Genomic DNA, 20587 nt, shown 5'->3' with positions numbered 1-20587 from the left:
CCCAAACTATGTCTAGTTTGGGGAAAATATAAGTTTTGGGGATAATATAAGTTTTGGGGATAATATAGTTTGGGGAAAATGAATTGCTTTGTTTCATTCCACAGTACTGTCCAAATTTAATTAATCATATTATAGAAAGCTTATCATACAAATCATCAAATCCTCAAGGAACTGTCTAATGCCAAGAGAGAAAGAAAACTAACGGTGTACCTCCCAGTATTTCATTTTTATACTATTGCTCAATTTTAGAGTGAATGCATGAGCTACACTTTCTAAAATGACACCGTTCTCAACAGAGGAAAAAGAAGCCAAAGAATAGGAGTTTATAGAACATCTGAAAATAAAGGATATCTCCTTGAGCATAAAGATCACAGAATTTTCAATCCATCATTTCTCCTGTGGACACTAGCTGTCTCCAAGAGAGAAATCTTACCTTTCAAACTCTTACCACCTTGAATTGTTAAGATTTACCTTTCTATATTCTCAATGCTTTGATGAGTCTACTAAATTTCTTTCTATCCAAACTCCATAAGATGGGACCCTAAATGGGAAGTATAATTAGCCACAGGTCACCAGAGATACCATATATGGCATAGCAACTGTCACAGGGATTACAACAGGACCAAAAAATGTGCATGGCTTACACATATTTAGTGACTCAGAAAGTGCAGTAGAATATAGCTGTATCTCAGTATGAACACCAATAACAATAACCTTCTTTGAAGAAGGTAAATGAAGATGCACTGATGTAAATAAATATAACTCTGACTTCCTAAGCACACAGTTTAGAAATAAGCTAGTTCTCCTCCTTTATTTGTCCTAAGCTTTTTTTTCCCACCAATGCAAAAGATAATAGAAAGTATTATACTCACTTTTATCTTAAAAAGGTGAATATGTCAACTGTTATCAAGAACAGCAATAACCAAAAAGTCTGGGAAAGGAGTCATATTATTCTCATTATTTAATGCTATAAATTCTGGGAAAAGACACAGCACATATAGGTTGTCAACACAGGTTGCAGGTAGAATTCCACATACTTCAAGGGGGGAAGTATATTATAAAGGAAAATGCTATTTTAATTCCTTTTGAAGAGCCCTTTTAGCAAATGATAGATTGACCATGTCCAAGTACATACCATTTATAATACAGAATAGAAAATGTAATTCCCAAAGTGGATTTGATATGGCAAACAATATTAAATACATGTAAAAGGATCTCATTACTTATAATAGAGGACAAGACATCTGAGCAACTGAGCTAATGCGAATTAGTTTTCACCATTCCCAACAATTTGTGTTGCATTAAAAAGAGAAACATTTTAAGAGACACTCAGTTCTTTCAGTAGTAATAGGAAGATCTGACATGGTTCTTTTCTAAATTCTCCCTCTCCTTTCTTCCCTCCCCCCTCCCTTTCTTTGTATATGTGTAAGGAAACATGATTAGGATTTGCAGTTAATTGTAGCTGTTTAGGGCCTTCCATGGTGGCTCAGAAGGTAAAGAATCTATCTGCAATGCAGGGGACCTGGGTTCGATCCCTGGGTTGGGAAGATCCCCTGGAGAAGGGCAAGGCAACCCACTCCAGTATTCTTGCCTGGAGAATCCCCATGGACAGAGAAGCCTGGTGGGCTCCAGTTCCTGGGATCTAAGAGTCGGACATGACTGAGCCACAGAGCGCATTAAGTAGCAGTTTAGAGTACACACAAAGTATACTGAGGCTAGAAGAGTGGGACAGGGATGCAGATTCAGATGAGAAAAGTGAAAAAGGGTAGATCCCACAAGCTATGGGGCGGTTGCATGGGAAAGTGAACATGTCAAAAGTTTCCGTTCATGTGTTAAAGACCTGCTTTGAAGAGTTCTCACTTTAAACAAGGGATTGTCTTTGAGAGCGCCATTAAGGGTTCCATAAAATGAAAATTGCGTTTCCAAAATGCTATGCCCTTAAATATTAAACTGAAAAGTGGAGAGGTCTTAGGAGTCAAAGGAAATACAGACATAAGATGGTCAACAAGAATTCTCAGGATTTCCCTGGTGGTCCAGTGGTTAAGACTCTTCTTCCAATGCAGCAGGTGTGGGCTTCATCCCTGGTCAGCGGAGCCAAGATACCATTTAATCTAATCTTTAGGAAATTATTTTAAAAAATAATCCTAAACAAGAAAATCGTATACTAAAGTTGATGTTATCTCTATTTAGATATACAGGCACCTTCTTGCCTTGCCACACCCCAACACCAGATCCACCACCCCCTGCCACCCAGACAGTTCCTCCAATTCCACACCCTCCCCTCCAGCGAATACATGGGAAATCTTGGGAACTCAGCACCTCCACAGTTTCTTCTCTCCGTTCCCAAATTCCTTTCTCAGAGAAACCACAGAACACTAAATTCATGCTTTTAAACAGATTAGCTGGAAACGCTTTGAAATATATCAGAAAAGAACACATTCTGAGAGCAGTTCTCATGTGTAAAGTCATGTCATCAGCTCATTTTTGGGGGAATAGCTGCCAGGCAGATCGACCTGCCCATTTATGCGATGCTTTGTCCATAAATATATCTTAGATCATAGCTACCAATCCTTTATTCATAACTCGATGATTCAAACAGAGGACAAAGCTTGCACCCACTCGCCCTGCTTGGGGGCAGAAGAGCAGTAAGAATCCAACTAATCTGAATCGACCGGCTCTCGAGCCAGGCTGGTCCCTCTCACCACCCGAACGCACGCGCGGGGAAGGCGAGGGTCCGAGGCTCCTTTCCAGAACACGCCTAGAACGCCGCTCAGCGGGATCACACCGTCAGGGTTCCCCACTTTCTGCTTTGTGTCTCCCGAGTTCGAGAACTGTCCCAAACTTCCTCTCCGGGTGAATCTCATCTTGGATCTCAGGTATCTCAAGCACAAAAGACCACAGGCTGGGCTCTAGGCTTGTGCAATCCTCCTTGGACCCGGACAAAGTACCACCCAACCCCACACTCCTACCCCAACATTCCTCTCAGTCTGATTCTATCTGCTCTGCCCCACCGCACCCCACTCCCCCATCACACCACCGAACCCCAACCTCCAGCCCTAATTCAGCCGTCCACCCTCTGACGCCCCAGGTACACTCTGCCCCCGGTCGGGTGGCTCACGGAGGTGGACCACTCTGGTGAGTTACTGAATAGCCGCGAACGAGGCAAAACCTGGAAGCCGCTTTTCAGGGATAACTCAACCCCGGGACCCAGGGACATCGCTCCAACCCCTTCACCCACCAATGTCCCCAATCCCAAGGGACCCCGGAGTAACTCACTCCATGTCCGATTCTTTGCAACAAACACCATGGACTGTAGCCCACAAGGCTCCTCTGTCCATGGAATTCTCCAGGCAAGAATGCTGGAGTGGGTTGCCATTGCCTTTTCCAGGGGATTTTCCCGACCCCGGGATAGATTCCCGGGTCTCCTGCATTGCAGGCAGATTCTTTATCCGTCTGAGACACCAGTAACGCCCTGTAACTCACTCAGGGATCCTCAGAAACCTAACCAAACACTCTTCTTCCCTCTTTACCCAAACCCACCCCCACCACCATCACTAGGAGCCAAGAAAGGAGCGCGAACCCCAACCCCGGACCACTCGCGGCGGCGCAAAAGGGAGCTCAGCGAAGCCAGAGCCCAACCCCTGTTCAAACAATCGAATAAGTCCCAAATAAAAACCTAGGTCCAGGTGCATCTCGCTAGGACGCGTTTCCTCTCCTCATCCCACCGAGCCCGAATTTGGCTCGTCCGTGCCCGGCAAGATTGAGCAGAGGCGCGGACGTCCCCTTTCGGTCGTCTTCGCCCGCATCGGTCCCCCAGCAGGACCACAGCCTATCCACCATCACCCCCTGCTCCATCCCGACTCTGGGTAGGTCTCACCCCACCCGGGCTCCACTCACCACGAGGGTCAGGAGCAGCTGCCTGCAGAGGGCTCCGCGCAGGGAGCTCCGGAGCCGGGGCGCAGCCATCGGGGCGCGGGGCCCGGGAGGGGAGGATGCGGACACCGCGTGGGATGCAGGAGACCAGAGGCCGCCGAGGTGCAGGCGCGCCGCGGGTGCGCTGCTTTCGGCTGCTCGTTAAGTCGCCCGGGCCTCTTTCAGGCTTGTCTTGCCCGAGAGCGTGTTCGCTCCTGAGACGGGATTGGACTCTGGAGACGCCGAGCCGCCCCTCCTTGTTATTTCTCAAGTTTTATCACCGCGAGAGCCGCCGTGGGAGCTGCCCGAGCCTGCCCCTGGGCTTCTCGGCGGCCTGGCGGGGTGCTCGCTCGCGGGAAAGCGGTCCAGGCCACCCCCTCTCGGCCTGCTCTCCCACGCCCCGCACCCCGCGGCTGCCCCGCCTTCCGCCCCGACTCCTGGGGCGTCCTCCTCGCAGACGCCGCTCGGCGCATTCCCACTGCAGAACCCCGAACCGCCTTCAGGGATCCCTGCCCCAACACGGGCGCTCCTGGGTGCCAGGAACACTGTTGTCACTGGGTCGGCGAATCCTCCCTCCAGCTTCTGATCAAACGCTGAGCGAAGTCTCTTCCCAAACTTGACTCCCTCGATAAAATAAAGGACGCAGGAGAAATTATCGCCAGTGGCACGAATAAGCTGACACTGGGTACATCAGAAATTGAAAGCAAATTAAGGAAATGCTGACATCTCACCATTTTCACACACCCCAAATGTGAGGGATTAAGCGCAGAGCTTTCATGTCCGGCCGATGATGTGGTCTTATTTGAACCTTGTAAGAAAGAATTTGTTCTTCTTATATGAAACAATTGATTTGAGGAATTACCTGGTAATTGTACTAAGATGCAGTTTTTCGGTTGGTGGTCAAAGAAAAATTCACCACACAAAAGCTTCTAGTCTAAAATGAGGCTTCCAGATTCAATATTATTTAACAAACGTTCATCAGGGCCAAGAGTTGCACAGGCACTGGAGGAAAGGCAACAACCCAGATCCCGCCCAAAGCAATTCAAAGTCTAGAAGGGATTAAAGGTAATGATCATTGCCCAGTATGCTAAACCTTTTAATAAAGAGGTAGCTTATAACATTAGAGTGTGCATGCCAAGTCGCTTCAGTCATGTCCAATTCTTTGCAACCCTATGGACTGTAGTCTGCCAGACTTCTCAACCCATGGAATTCTCCAGGCAAGAATACTGGAGTGGGTAGCCATTCCCTTCTCCTTTCTTGGGGATCTTCCCAACCCAGGGATTGAACTGAGTCTCATGTCTCCTGCATTGGCAATCAGGTTCTTTACCACTAACACCACCTGAGAAGCACCCTAACATTAGGGCACATTCCTGTACTTCTCTCTAGACTGGGTATTGTGTTCTCTAAGCCTCTACCTACTAGACTCAGGATGAACTCCCTCTTGGACATGTGTTGTTGCTTCTCAAAGTCTGTACACAAATTCCAAGGTCAGGATTCTCAGGCAGTGCAGATTATTCAGAGAAGGCACTGTGACCTTCATTCACCCCATGGTCACCCCCAATAGGCTATTTGTCTAAGTCATGGGTTTTCCTAAAGTCTTGGGCTTTCCTGAACTACTAGGCCTAAGCTCTCAGGATGCAGACACTAAGCTCAGTTTCCTAGTCCTGTCTCTGAGGCATCCAAGGCTCCTACGCACTCAACAGAGACTTTGTCTCACCTCTGGAGGCCTCTGTATGGAGGAGCTCTTCCAGTCTCAGAGAAAGTTCTCCACACTTGACTCCAACTATTTTCATCTCCCATCCTCCGGACCTTCACCCTGACCATGACCTCAAGAGCGAGCCTCTCAAAGTGTTTTCTGGCCTCAGGTAGACTGTAAAACATAAGCCTGGACCATAGCTCTCATCAGAAAGGAAATCTACTAGCCCCTTGATTTTTAACCCTCAGCCTCCAGGGCTGAATAATGCTTGAGATAAGAACCAACAGAGAAAAGGGGAAGGGTAGGAGCATGTTTGGGGTTAAAGCCATAGAAATAACCCTAGCGAAACTCTGGAGAATCTTATGAGGGCTTCCCACATCAAGGAAACAGAAAGAAGTTTCTTCAGAACCATGGATGGAAGAACTCCTGAGCTGGGAATTAGGTTAGAAAGATAGTCTCCTAACAAACCAGGCTGAGGAGTTGAATTTCGTCCTGGATGAGATGGAGAGCCAGCCACTCAGTCTGTAAAATGATCACTTTGGGTGAGTTAAATGGGCTCACTAACTTCATTAATGAACCTCTTTCTGCCATTATATGGGTTTTCCTTGTTCAGTTGCTAAGTCATGTCCAACTCTATGACCCCATGGACCGTAGCGCCCCAGGCTTCCTTGTCCTTCACCATCTCCTGCAGTTTGCTCAAACTCATGTCTACTGAGTCAGTGATGCCATCCAACCATCTCATCCTCTGTTACCTACTTCTCCTCCTGCCCTCAATCTTTCCCAGCATCAGAGTCTTTCAGTACTTTCAGCTTTGTCCACTAGAGTCTGACCTGATTCCTACTCTCTTCTATGTGACTAAAACCATAATATAACTATCATATACTGTATAATTAAGCCGATTGTTAAACCTACTGATTATATGACAGCTACTCTGAGCTTCCACGGCTAGCTTCTACAAAATAAAAGTTATAGGGATTTATCCTAGAAATGCTGAAAGAAAGCATATGGGTGATATTTTCTATTTGTATTATAAAATTCTAGGTGCAATATGAATACTGAATAATTTCTATATGGAGTATTAGTAACTATCTTGGAATTTCCTGTTTTGCTAAGGCATATATCTGTCCATCATGTGTATATTAGCCTAGTCCCAATAAAAAGCAATGCATTTTTATAATTTAGAAGTGAATCTTCATGGGCAGTTGTGTTTATAACATAACTATGACTTGAAGATAAATTGAAACTGCTTTTATTTTTCCTATGAAAATTATAATTGTAAATGAGATTATTGAAAATGTATTTAAAATATGAGCTTTGGTTTGAGTATGGTTAGAATCAGAAATGCCTTCTATAACAGCATTAATTTAAAATCATCACAAGACATTGCAAACCATAAAGAGTTATTCTAAAATATCTTTATTTCAGTACTCTACCCCAAATTGCAAAGTCAGTTGGAAGTCACTCCTAAAAGAATAATGTGCAAAAAATAGAAAAGAAATATTAGTTTTCCTTGTTATCTTCTTAATTTGAGGAGTGAGAGCAATAATTAAATAGATCAAAAATGGAAGGTGAGCTTATGCTAACGTATAAAATGTCAGAGATCTAGGTAAACTGTCAAATTTTTCAGTAGAAAGCATATTTAAGATCATTAGGAAGAGTTCTCCATAGCTAAGAGAACTCTCTAGCCACAGAAAGGATCATGACCCTAGGAGCTGGGAGCTGACACCTGGCCCACTGAGAAGGCTGCCTTGCACAACTCCATGCCCACGGGTGCTGGTTTCTCACACCCACTCTTCTCAGTGGTTTAAATAGGCGTGACACCCCAAATGTAGATCTCCTCACATATCCCTGTAAAACACGACCAGAACAACTGTATGATAGTTGGCACAAATTTGCTGGTAAGGGAAGAAATATTTACGAAAAGCAGACAATACAACTGAGTGAAAGTTTCACGTTGAATAGTTCTGCTAGTGACACAAATGAGCTCTGCCCTGAAACATTAGCTCTGAGGCATTTGTAGAATATTGTTTAGGATAAATAGTCACTGTGATAAGCAGTATCCAAACAAATTGCTTATTGGAGCAACAATGAGGAATACTAAACAAATATGTATTCAAATGCCAGGAGCCTTCCCGGACTTTATTTTTAGATAAATTAGCTCCCCAGGATTATCTCCCCTTAATGTGAGCTTCCCACGTGGTTCAGTGGTAAAGAACCCATCTGCTAGTATAGGACACACAGGAGACGTGGGTTCGATCCCTGTGTCGGAAAGATCCTCTGGAGGAGGGCGTGGCAACCCACTCCAGTATTCTTGCCTAGAGAATCCCATGGACGGAGGAGCCTGGCAGGCTATGGTCCATGGGGTTGGAAAGAGTCGGACATGACTGAGCACACAGGAATGCACCCCTTAATGTGTACACTTGCTGTTTTGCAGAAGGCTCCTCCCTGGTGCTTGGGAGCTGGACAGTAGGATTCTCTCATCCTTGCTGCCCCTTTCCTCCAAGAGTAATAAACTCTGCTACTGCCATGCCAGCCTCCAGGAGAGGACTCTGCTTTCCTGTTACCACATTTCTCTAAGTGTGACTGAAGTTCCTCCACTGAATTCCCAGAGCATCACTAAGAAGAGCTTGATTTTGGCGATCTTTTAAAAAGACTACTGGAGACAGTTGAAGTCAAGAGTAAGCTATAATATTTCACTGCTGCTCAGGACAAGAGCCATCCCAGGGCCTCCGTCTGCCTCCCTCCCCTCCTGTCTTCCCCAAGGCAAGCCACCCCTCCAAGCTCTCCTTTCACCCCTACGGAAATGCTCCAGGAAGCAATAAAAACCTCAAAACTAGACCACAATGAGCCCTGGTCTTCCGGGGAACAGCAGTTTACCCTTTCTCGTCTTTCATGCTCGGTTCTTAATCTTGAGGATTAATCTCTACAGAGAGTGATTGACAGTAGGACTATCCATTTCTTCTCAGAGAAAACATTGCCCTCCACAGAGGTGTGGCCTTTTGCTCAAACTTTGCATCAAATATACACAGTTTGAGCACTGGTACATCTTTCAAATTCAGAAATATTCCATTTAAGCAACAACCTTGTCAATAGTTCAATCCAGATAGGGTGTGCCAGGTTCAGAAATGCTCCCTTTCAGTCTCCCCTTACTTAAGAAATGATTCAAGCCACTGTGACAATGGTTTTACTCTTCCTCCAGGGAAATCTTCAGAGGCCTTGACCAACAGCCTGTCTTCTGCAAACAGGCCTCTCAAGGAGAGAGGAGGAGTGGTCTCCTGATGACTTCACGCTAGGCTGGAAGGAATAGGAATTTCCACACAGACAGCAACTCCATTGTGTGAATGATGACTTCTTACAGTAACTGGAGGAACCCAGTGTAACAAAGCCCTGTTACAGGACGAACTTGGTTCCTCTCATCTTAGAACCTTCCCATAATCCTTTGCTTCATTCAGCGTGAAGATGTCCTCCTACTGGGTGAGGCTGTAGTTTCTCCTGTATGTTCTCATGATGCCAGGAGCTCACTGTGTGTGTGCTTCTGTTGTTCAGAGGGCGTTACTTGAGCTCCAAGGCTACAGGTGTGAACAGGCCACCTTCCAGATCCCATGTGTCATTCACCTGATTCATTGCCCCGTCAGCCTTCTTTCTTCCCAGAAGTTTAGGAGGACCATCCCTCAAAATCAGCTGGGGGAAGGGGCGGATCCCCAGCTCAGGAAGCTCACTCAGGAAGAAGGAAGCAGCTTTTCCCACCAATTCTCTATGGGCAGTCAATGATTTACTTCAGCAATTATTATTTATTGCTATTAATCATTTATTTTATTGATTATTCATTATCTACTCTTGAATGGCATTTACTCAAGATTTATTCTTCTTAATTTTTTCTTTCTCTTTTCAGCCTACTCAGTTTCCCAAGCCCTTCTGTATCCAGATGAACAGTAGCTTTCACCAATTAGCTACTTAGTGTTCACTAAACAGGCCAAAGCCAAGGTTCTTTTCTTGCATTGCTTTCAAGGATCATAATTGCATTTGCCTTTCAGTGTTATAATAAGCTACATATTTTCCTAATTGACAAGTTCTAGTTTTAACTTGCAGGGCTTCCCAGACGGCTTAGCGGTAAAGAATTTGACTGCCAAGCAGGAGACACAGGTTTGATCCTTGGGCCAGGAAGATCTCCCGGAGAAGAAAATGGCTACCCACTCCCGTATTCTTGCCTGAGAAATCCCATGAACAGAGGAGCCCGGCAGGCTACAGTCCATGAGGTCAAAAAAGAGCTGAACACAACTTATTGACTAAACAACAATATTCCCAAGATATCTGACACTAATGTCACCCGATATCAACTTTTCCTTTTCATTTGGCACACTGGGAATAAGGTTTTCTCTCTCCAGAGAGATATTGGAAAGTGATAAGCACACACATTTATGTTCAGCCACATTTCTTTATCATAATATACAAAGTGTTCCCTGAGAACAGATGGTCTGAGCCTTGCTCTGCTAGTCTCTCTCAGCAATAGTTTTCCAAACTTTTCTATTCAAAGAAGCAGGAAATCCTGTGTAATGGCAATTGGCCAGGAATATGCCGGGTTTTTTTTTTCCCCCAAGTTTGTCCATGGCCCTCTAGCTTATTCTTCCCCTAATCCTTTCTTTTAATTTTGAACAAGTGGACGCAATGTTCTTTAGTTCACAGTAAACCTTTGTACTTGGCCATTGTTGAGGCAAAATCAAAGAGACCTTTTTGGCAACAACATAGTATTAGCAAAATAAAGAAATTCCCTCTAAAAATAACAGGGATCCAAGTCAGCCTCATCTGGGTACTCTAACCCCATCTATTTAGAGACTGTAACTGAAGTTTTAAATTGCCTGTTAACTTATTTGACATAATTGTCCTGGGGTAGGTAGGTATTAAGTCTCTAGCCTCTCCATCTTGTGAATGTGTAAATTTTTAGAAAAGATTTTTCCTTTTACATCTGAATTACATAGGATAAAATTCATAGACATTAAGCACTCACTTCAGTAAGTTTTGACAAATGTAAGTGTACAAGTTTTGACCAGGTATGCTGTGCCTAGTCACTCAGTCGTGTTGACTCTGTGACCCCAAGGACTATAGCCTGCCAGGCTCCTCTATCCATGGGGATTCTCCAAGGCAAGAAACTGGAGTGGGTTGCCATGCCCTCCTCTAGAGGATCTTCCCAAACCAGGAACAGAAACTTGACCATGTATATATGTATGTAAATGTGTTATTAATACCATCATTTATGAATAAAGCTGCTGTGAACATGTGTAAGTCTTTTTGTAGGCATAGAGTTTCATTTCTTTCCCGTATGTCCCCAGTAGTAGATTACCTAGGACAAAAGGCATCATGATGTTACTAAATTTGTACACGCCAAAAGTTGTGTACATGAACTTAAAAACAAATCCAGCAGAACCTCAAGTAGACTACCTTCAAATTTAGGAACATCATCACCAGGATCAGTAGTTCTTGCAGTGGCTTCTCTTGTTTCTGAGCACAGGCTCGCGAGTACAAGGATGTCAGCAGTGGCAGCACGTGGGCGCAGTAGTTGTGGCGTGTGGGATCTTCTCCGACCAGGTATCAAACCCATGTCCCCTGCATTAGCAGGCATTCTTTACCGCTGGACCACTGCGGAAGTCGGGAATGTAGACGCTTTTGACTCACTCTGAAATATGATGACAGATACAAAACCTAGGAAATGATGAGACTGATGTTGCAAGAATTCAGGTCTCTTGGTTTTCCTAAGATGCAAATTCCTAACCTCTTTTCATCTACAAGTAAATCATTTCTCCATTTTTTAGCCCTCTTTTTAGCACTTATATACTCTATTTAATCAATACTTTAAAAGAAAGACTCAGGTCTGCTTTTGTATACTTCATCAAGTTTTTTCATGGTGAGCATGGTGAAATATATTCTGGTTTCTGGTTCATTTATTACCTGGACTGTTGTTACCTATATTTTTTTATTCTTATTTTCAAAGTCTCTCCCCGGATTGCAGTTAATTATGGAAGAAATCTATATCAAGGAAGTATTTCCTCCACAGACTCATTTAGGTCTAGATGTTTCCTATCTTTGGTGAAATATTCATGGCTAGCAAGGTTCTCGGAGAAGGCAGTGGCACCCCACTCCAGTACTCTTGCCTGGAAAATCCCATGGACAGAGGAGCCTGGTAGGCTGCAGTCCATGGGGTCGTGAAAAGTCGGATATGACTGAGCGACTTCACTTTCACTTTTCACTTTCATGCATTGGAGAAGGAAATGGCAACCCACTCCAGTCTTCTTGCCTGGAGAATACCAGGGACGGGGGAGCCTGGTGGGCTGCCGTCCATTGGGTCGCACAGAGTCGGATACAACTAAAGCGACTTAGCAGCAACAGCAGCAGCAAGGTTCTAATGGCTCTGTTTTCCTATTTCAAGGCAAGAGTATTTATTCTAACTCTTGGGGCTTGGAGTTTTAAGTGATTTCCAGTTTTTTCAATTGATTAAGACTTTGCTTGCAATTGACACAATTCTCACCATTTACTTAGATGCATGACGTCATGGGGAAAAAGAAGAAAAAGATCAGGTATTTTTTGGTATTCATTTCACTTAGACAACCAAAGCTATCATGTGAGACTTTTTAACATCATAACACAGTAAACACAGGACAAAGATCGGTGTTTCCATGGCCTTCACACTAAGTACTGCAAGGCAGTATCAGGATATAACTTTCAAACCTGTGGTTTAAACCACAGGTCCCTTTGAGATACGTCTGCTCATTTCTACCTGGATGTTAGGGGTTTTGTTTTTTTGTTTAATATTCATATGTTTATTTATTTATATTTGGCTACATCGAGTCTCGGTTGTGACCGGCAGGCTCAGCAGTTGTGGCATGTGGGCTTAGTTGCCCTGTGGCATGTGGGATCTTAACTCCCTGATGCCAGGGATCAAACTGGCATCCCATGCATTGGGAGGCTGATTCATAACCACTGAACCACCAGTAAAGTCCTTTTGGTTTTGGGTTTTTTTTACATTTGGGGATTATTTTTCTTTTTTATTAATTATATTTATTTTTAATTGATTGATAACTGTTTTATGATATTGGTTTGATTTCTATCATACATCAACATGAATTAGCCATAGGTGTATATAGTCACAGATGTACAAAACCCTCCCCTTGGGTTTTGGATTTTAAAAAATCTCTTACTTTGGCTCATGGCTTGCCTACTTTTTTTGCTTTTCCATTCCACATTTCCGAGTCTTAAGTGGGACAATAAAAACAGAAGTGTTCTCAAAGCACATGTAATTGACAGTGACGAAGGCATGCTTCCTGAAACCATAAGCTTTCTGCCACTCCTTTTTTAGGAAGACCAAACAGACTTGATACCCAAGCTAGTTTAAATATCCTGGGAAATGGGTATTTTATACAGGTCATCTAGACAGATTCATGTATGGATGTGAGAGTTGGACTGTGAAGAAAGCTGAGCGCTGAAGAATTGATGCTTTTGAACTGTGGTGTTAGAGAAGACTCTTGAGAGTCCCTTGGACTGCAAGGAGATCCAACCAGTCCATTCTAAAGGAGATCAGCCCTGGGTGTTCTTTGGAAGGAATGATGCTGAAGCTGAAACTCCAGTACTTTGGCCACCTCATGTGAAGAGTTGACTCATTGGAAAAGACTCTGATGCTGGGAGGGATTGGGGGCAGGAGGAGAAGGGGACGACAGAGGATGAGATGGCTGGATGGCATCACCGACTTGATGGACGTGAGTCTGAGTGAACTCCGGGAGATGGTGATGGACAGGGAGGCCTGGCGTGCTGCGATTCGTGGGGTCATGCCTCAGTGACTGAACTGAGACAGATTTACTGAGATGTGAGCTTGGAGATCTGAATGATAAAGGGGACCAGTAATCTGGAAGAAAAGCATCCCAGTCTGAGAGAATATAGAGTGCAAAAACCCTGGATATCAAGAACAAGTTTGTCTGTTCCGAGAATACAGAGACGCCAACAGGTGCTGGAGAGGAATGAAGTCTGCTAGCACATAACGTAGTAAAAAAGAAGCAACAAAGGGAAAAAAATAAACTCATAAGCCCTGTTAAAGAGTTTAGGTTTTATTTTAAATTTCATCTGCTCATAAAAATGTATAGAAACCTCTTAAAAAAAAAGGTATAGAAAGATTTTTGGGTAATGGTGTGGGAAGGAGGCATGGTCTGATTTATGCATTTTATAAATCAATTATGGCTGCTGTAAGAAACTAGTGATGAAATTTAGATTTGTGATATAACTTGAAATTAGACTTTGTAGGAGTCATCAATAGATTGGAGATGGGATGTGAGAGAAAGAGAAGATTCAAAAGTGTCAGACAAGGGCTTTGGACTAAGCAGCAGTATGAACACAATGAATAAATGAATGAAGGAAATGGGACAGAATTTGGCTTAAGATACGAAGGGTTTTATTTGGATGTGTAAATTTGGACACATTTGGATGTGTAAAGTTTGAGGCAGGTATGTGGAGCTGTCAGCCTAAGCAATTTGAAATTGGGTTCTAAAATGTTCCGTGGGACTCAAAGTCTTCTGCAACATCATTCAGGTCTCTGTTATGCAGGTTTTTCTATGAAGGGGGACAGAAAAAAAATGAGGCAATAGCTGAAGAACAACTTGAGGTAAGTAATTGTATTCACATGAAAGAAGAAAATTACAGAGTGGTTAAGAACGTAGATTCTGGAGTTTGGTTAGTCTGGTTCTATCACATCCTAGTACCACTACCCTGAGTAGTCATTTAACACTTCTGTCTCACTTTTCTCATCCATAAAATGGGAATAATAATAGTTCCTAATTTGAATGAGTGTAAAAATAATTAACATATGTAAAGTCTTTACAGTATAGCACATAAAAAGTACTATATCCATGCTAACCATTACTTCCATTAAGCATTTTTATTTACCATCCAGGAAAGAAAATGATTCAGGCCAGAACAGATTATAGATAATGCAGGAGAGGTTTGGGCTTCCCCAGTGACTCAACAGGTAAAGAATCTGCTTGCAATGCAGGAGACATAGGAGACTCAGGTTCTATCCTTGGGTCAGGACGATCCCCTGGAGGAGGAACTAGCAAGCCACTCCAGTATTCTTGCTGGGAAATCCCATGGTTAGAGGAGCCTGGCAGGCTACAGTCTGTGGGGTCCCAAAGAGTCAGAAATGACTTAGCGACTAAGCACACACACACACTGGAGAGGTTTAATTTCTTGAACAAAGATCTTGAAGCAAAAGGGCATGGGAACCAGTGTATTATTGGAGAGGTTGATTTAAAGGGAAGGAGAGAAATTCAACCGTTATAAAGGATGGAGGTCAAATTACATGGTATAGTTGGAGTCTGGTAGAGTTGGTGGTGGAAAGATATGGGAGTTCTCTTCTGTTTTTATTTTGCCTTTATAAGCAGATGCAAAGTTATCTGCTAAGTGCGGAAGGTCAGTTGAGACCTGCAGAGAGTATGTGTAAAATAGCAAATTGACCAGACCAGTCTTTTGAATTATTGACTCTACTAAACAAGAAGTATTTTTAATGTTGTGAAAATCGTACACATTTCATACTTGTAATCTGGAACTTAAATTTCATGAACAATACCTACTATTCCCATTGTAACACACAGTGACCATTCTGTTCATCGCCTTCTAATTCATTAATAATGCAGGTGATCATTCTTCAAGTTAACTGGCTGTGTTCAACCCGTTGTCTGTGTCTCACTGTTTGAAAAACCCTGAACTTGGGTAACAGGGCAGAATTGTGAGAGTCAGCATGGTTAACTGGTTTTTTTTTTTCTTGAGCCGTGTTCAAGTAAGATTCATGAAATAGTTGGCAAATGGGGTTTATCCAGTGATAGGGTTTTACTGAGTAATTACAAAGACAGAAAGGGAAAGTTGAGGTTATTATGGAATGTAGTAATGAATAAGTAAACTGAAGTCAAGAAAGGAAGGAAATGGTGAGAACAAAAAAAGAATGAAAAAGTAGAAGGGTTTTGCAAGAGACTGAAAATTGCCAAAATGTTATTGGAAGAATTCCTAAAGGAATTCAGGCCCCAAAAAAGGCAAAAGAGAACTTCTTAAGTAATTGAGTTTTAGGCACATATCCAGACAACTATATAAATCAAAGCGTCAGTAGAGTTCTTGGGTAGACTTGTGCATTTTGTCTGTTAAAGACATTTTATCAGGGACACTAACCAGCTTCATGTTATCCTGGAACCAACACCAGACTAATCCAACTGCCCTTCCCAGTCCTTGACGTACATTCCCCCACACCACAGATACTGCAATGCAATCTCTTTGACTTGGAGGACGTTTGGAGATCAGTGATAAACCAAGACTGAATTACCACTTCACTCATATTAACAGGGTCATAGAAAATTATACCAAAGTGACTAGATATTTAATCTGGTCTAGTGTGTTAAGCACTCAGTCATGTTCGACTCTTTGCAAGCCCATGGACTGTAGCCTGCCAGTCTCCTTTGTCCATGGGATTTCCCAGGTAAGAATATTGGAGTGGGTAAGCCATTCCCTTCTCCGGAGGATCTTCCTGACCCAGGGATAGAACCCAGGTCTCCTGCATTGCAGGCAGATTCTTACCCATCTGAGTTACCAAGGAAGTTAATCTAGTCTAACTTCTAATTTTACTGAAGAAACATATACCCAGAGAAGAAATTATGTGATTTAGCTAAAGATGCAGATGAGTTCCAAAACAGTTGAGATAAAAATTCAGAATTTGGACCCATATTCCTTTTTCTTAAAAATAAAATTTATGGAGATAATCTGTTAAAACCCAAAATGGTTGAAACTCATTGTGTTGCTTTTTTTCTTTCCTGCTTAAATGTAAAGATGCACTGCTGCTGCTGCTGCTGCTGCATCCCTTGAGTCGTGTCCAGCTCTGTGCGACCCCATAGACAGCAGCCCACCAGGGTTCCCGTTCCTGGGATTCTCCAGGCAAGAACACTGGAGTGGGTTGCCATTTCCTTCTCCAATGCATGAAAGTGAAGTCGTTCAGTCGTGTCCGACTCTAGCGACCCCATGGACTGCAGCCTACCAGGTTCCTCCATCCATGGGATTTTCTAGGCAAAAGTACTGGAGTTGCACTGGCAGGTTTTAAATTATTATTAGTCTTGTAAGAAACAGCACCCAATTTCTAAAAATTAAACTGTATCCGCAAGTTAAATCCTGTTCTAGGAAACTATCCAAATTCTTTTATTGTGAATAGTCAATGAACCATATAAAGAGTTTTGGAAATAATTTTATTAATTAGAAGTTTTAAAATTATATTTATACTCTAAAACATTTCTATATGCGTCATGCAAAAAGAAGGAATTTAAATTACTGATGCTTATATGGAAATGTTGTGTAAAGGAGATATTAAAATAATTAGAAAATGACTTTTTCAGCAGTCTTCTCAAAGTCTTAACTTCGTGTCCATGGTAGGAGGAAGTGATAAAGCTTGGCTTACCACAAATGAGCAATTTACTTGGTTCACAGTTGCACTCATGCAAATATTTGAAATAGTTCATTTGGCATGTCTAGAAAATTGATTACTTTTTCTTGGTCCCTAGCCAGCATATGAAAATTTAATGATAATAAAATTTGTGTGTTAAAGGACTTCACATGTGGCACAGTGGTAAAGAATCAGCCTGCAATGCAAGAGACTCGGGAGACAAGGGTTGGATCCTTGGGTTGAGAAGTTCTTCTGGAGGAGGAAATGGCAACACACTCCAGTATTCTTGCCTGGATAATCTCATGGACAGAGGAGCCTGGTGGGCTACAGTTCATGGGGTTGCAAATAATTGGACATAACTGAGTACACACAATGTAAAATTTTAGACCAAAAACATGAGTATACTCTATTATGAAACGATAAAATTTTTTTGCTTCAACTCAGTCATTTACTGTGAATGTGTGTTCGTTGTAGCCTCGATGTTGTAAGGCTAAGATTTAAAGATTTTTTTTCTTTTTCTCAGAGGTCTATAAATCTCCAAAAGCCTAAAGTCCGTGAACTTTTGTTATTTATTAATTTCCCCCGATTTTACAATAAACTCATTGTAAAATGGAAACATAGAAACATAATGAAGAATATTTCATCTGAGATTACCACTCAATATTTTAGTATATTACAGTTTTACATTTATGAATTTGGAATTATACTGATCTAGAGATTGTTCTATTTTTCTATGAATACTATGTTTTATATCTTTTCTTATTTAAATAGCCTTCAAAATAAAATTTTGCTGTTGCTGTTTAGCTGCCAAGTCATGTCCAACTCTTTAGCGACCCCATGGACTAGCTCTTACTATTCTATTATCATCATCACAACTACATTTATTAATACATTGATGAGTCAAGCATTAAGAAAGAATCTTTACATGTATTACATCATTTCTTCCTATTTTGTCCCCATGTTATACATAAGAATTCTGAGGCTCCCATGACTTACCAAGGTTCCTCAGTTAGTGGAAACAAAGTTGGTATCTGGATTCATGTCTTTCAGAGTTAGGGTCCATGGTCACCACATTTGTAATCCTCAATTATAGTACCTTGTATCACAATAATGTATTACAAATCATTTATTTTCCCTTTATGGGACATTGAGCTTACTTCCAATTATCCACATATCTCACATCACTGAGCTAAACATCCTTTGCACCATTATCTCACCTTGTGAGGATAAATTTCTTTTACCTGATTTGACTGGTAATTTTGCACCAAAGTTCGGTAGGTTGACCCCATCACTCTCCTTTCAACTCTAGCTTTCACAGCATCTCATTCCCCATGGCTCCACTTCATGTCCTTGGTTCTCAGAAATTTTCCAGTTGGCCCACTTCCCACGGGAAACATTCTTTAAGCGAAAGTCTTGACTCTTCCCCAAGTACCTGTCCTATTTCATAAGGCCCTCTGAAGCTCCCAGCCATCATGGTTATCCAGCAATCAGTGCCTGTCACCCTACCTGTCACAGCTTCCAAGTAACATCATAACCCTGCCAAGTATCTGCCACTTCATAGACAGAGTCACCTGTCTATGCTCCTGGTGCTGACCTCCTTGTCCCATTTGCCTCTGGAGATTTGACAACTCTGACTTGTTCTGGGAATATATACAACATAATTTGCATGTATTTTATTGGCTAGCAGCGTTTATGTAGCAAAATTAGTTCATTGTTATTGAGTGTTTACTTAGTACCTTCATCCCACGATCCTACCTTAAGACTTTGCCTCCAGTTCCCCTCCATGTGGTTGGCAAGAATCACAGAGCAAAAAATTCATTCAGAAATGGCTAATTAACTGAAATTATGGGATTTTACAAACTCACATGTGTCAACTTTGATATAGTTCCAGCATTTTGCACAAAGCAGCTGATATGAAGAAGCAAACTTAAAATACTTGTTTCATAAGCTTCCAAATAATTACCTAAACCCAGTTACCAATCCCTCTCTGTGGTTCTCAGACTTTAAAGGCTGTAAAAGTGACCTAGGAAATTTATGAAAAAGCGCAGCCTTCCATACTTCTTCTCAACAGCCTGTCAACCCTGTGATTCTAATTCAATACAAGATCTTTATTTTAACAAACACCATGGGTGATTCCGAAGCAAATGATCTATGAACCCACATTCTAAAAGATAGCGCCAGCAAATATTTCAGCAATTTGCCGAAATTTGCTACTCTTTGTCAACTGTGACAGGATCAGCATTTACTCCATCCTCATTCCTACATTCTAACATAACTAAGAGTAGGCAGGCAACCAGCAGAAATTCGAAAGCTCTAACCTCTTAGCTTTGCACAGATTTTCTGCAGGAGCACAAGAGACAACTCCACCATGCCTTGTCCTGCGCCAAGGTGGACCCCGAGCATAGCTGATTCAGCTTGCTCCTTCTCACATATGAGCACAGTCTGTATTAGGAAGGCCTTCCGTGGCGGTACCGGGAAGACATTAGATGACTGTATGCAAAAAAATGAACAAACAAAATTGTGATTAAAATTCTCAGAAAGTTTGGCAGTTTGGAGCAATAAAAGGATGTGCCATGCAGGCAAAAAAGAGAAACTGAGAATTCTCGAGTTTCATGTAATCACAAGGATACTACACAGGAAACTCAGGAAGGCCTGACTGGATATGGTAACACAGGTTATCTTTACTCATAATGAGTTAAAAGTTACCAGAGTAACGTGGGTCTCACAGAAGAACGGGAATGAGAGATGCAGACCTACACAGATCTCATACAATCTTAGAGCTTTGTTATGCACGGAGGTAGAAAAAATGATGGTTCTAGGTCCATAGAAGGAAGCATTTTGTCCTCAGGACATTACTGCCTAAGGGGACGACCACGGCAAAATCTGGGCTTGAGATTTCAATCAGGAGCCCAGCAAAAGGCTGGAGATGGAGATTAAAGGAAAGCTTGTTGTCAAAGTCAGATTTTCCACTAAAAAAAAAAGGGAACCAAGATAAAGCCAGTATCAAAATGGGGATCCCTAAAAGCAAAAAGTGATTACAATGGAGACCCCCAAATGCAGACTGCACTGAGCTGATGGCAATTCCCTGTAGGTTCCCCCTGTTGAAGCAGTATCTTATAAGGAAATCTCTAAGATTTTGCTTCCTTTTTTGCTTCCCACACCAGTGTATGACTTATGAGGAATTTTATCTGCTTTTCGTTTAATTCTGAAAATTGATCACACTGATTTGTGGGCTATGAATGATTTAGCGTCTTGACTACCAAGAATGAGCGACCTGGACACTATTACTAGCCGTGATGTTCTCAAAGACTATCACAGGTAAAACACTGATCACGCTTCTGGGAAAAATATATGGGAACATCGTGGCAAGATGTCAGCTAAAGAGAAAGTGGAGCCTGAATCTATGATTATTCCCAACTATGGCATCTTCCTCTCCTATGATAACAGCAGCAGGTAACATACATGTGTGCTTAGTCGCTCTGCTGCTAAGTCGCTTCAGTCGTGTCCGACTCTGTGTGACCCCATAGACG

General features: G+C 42.4%; 1 protein-coding gene across 2 annotated transcripts in view; it reads right to left on the bottom strand.

Moving 5' to 3' along the window:
- DSC3 (desmocollin 3) overlaps positions 1 to 3971 on the bottom strand; it is a 55104-nt gene extending 51133 nt beyond the window's left edge. The window contains exon 1 of one of the 2 annotated variants that reach the window (XM_027526018.1): positions 3898 to 3971. In XM_027526018.1, coding sequence (XP_027381819.1) covers positions 3898 to 3966 — 69 coding nt within the window. In that variant the 5' untranslated portion in view covers positions 3967 to 3971. The remainder of the gene's footprint in view (positions 1 to 3897) is intronic. The other variant, XM_027526017.1, reaches the window with a different exon arrangement.
- Between the last annotated feature and the right edge of the window lie 16616 nt (positions 3972 to 20587).

This window comes from Bos indicus x Bos taurus, chromosome 24, assembly GCF_003369695.1.
Source record: "Bos indicus x Bos taurus breed Angus x Brahman F1 hybrid chromosome 24, Bos_hybrid_MaternalHap_v2.0, whole genome shotgun sequence".
NCBI lineage: Eukaryota > Metazoa > Chordata > Mammalia > Artiodactyla > Bovidae > Bos > Bos indicus x Bos taurus.
Note: the sequence above shows the minus strand (reverse complement) of the source record. Positions and strands in the feature narration are given on the sequence as shown.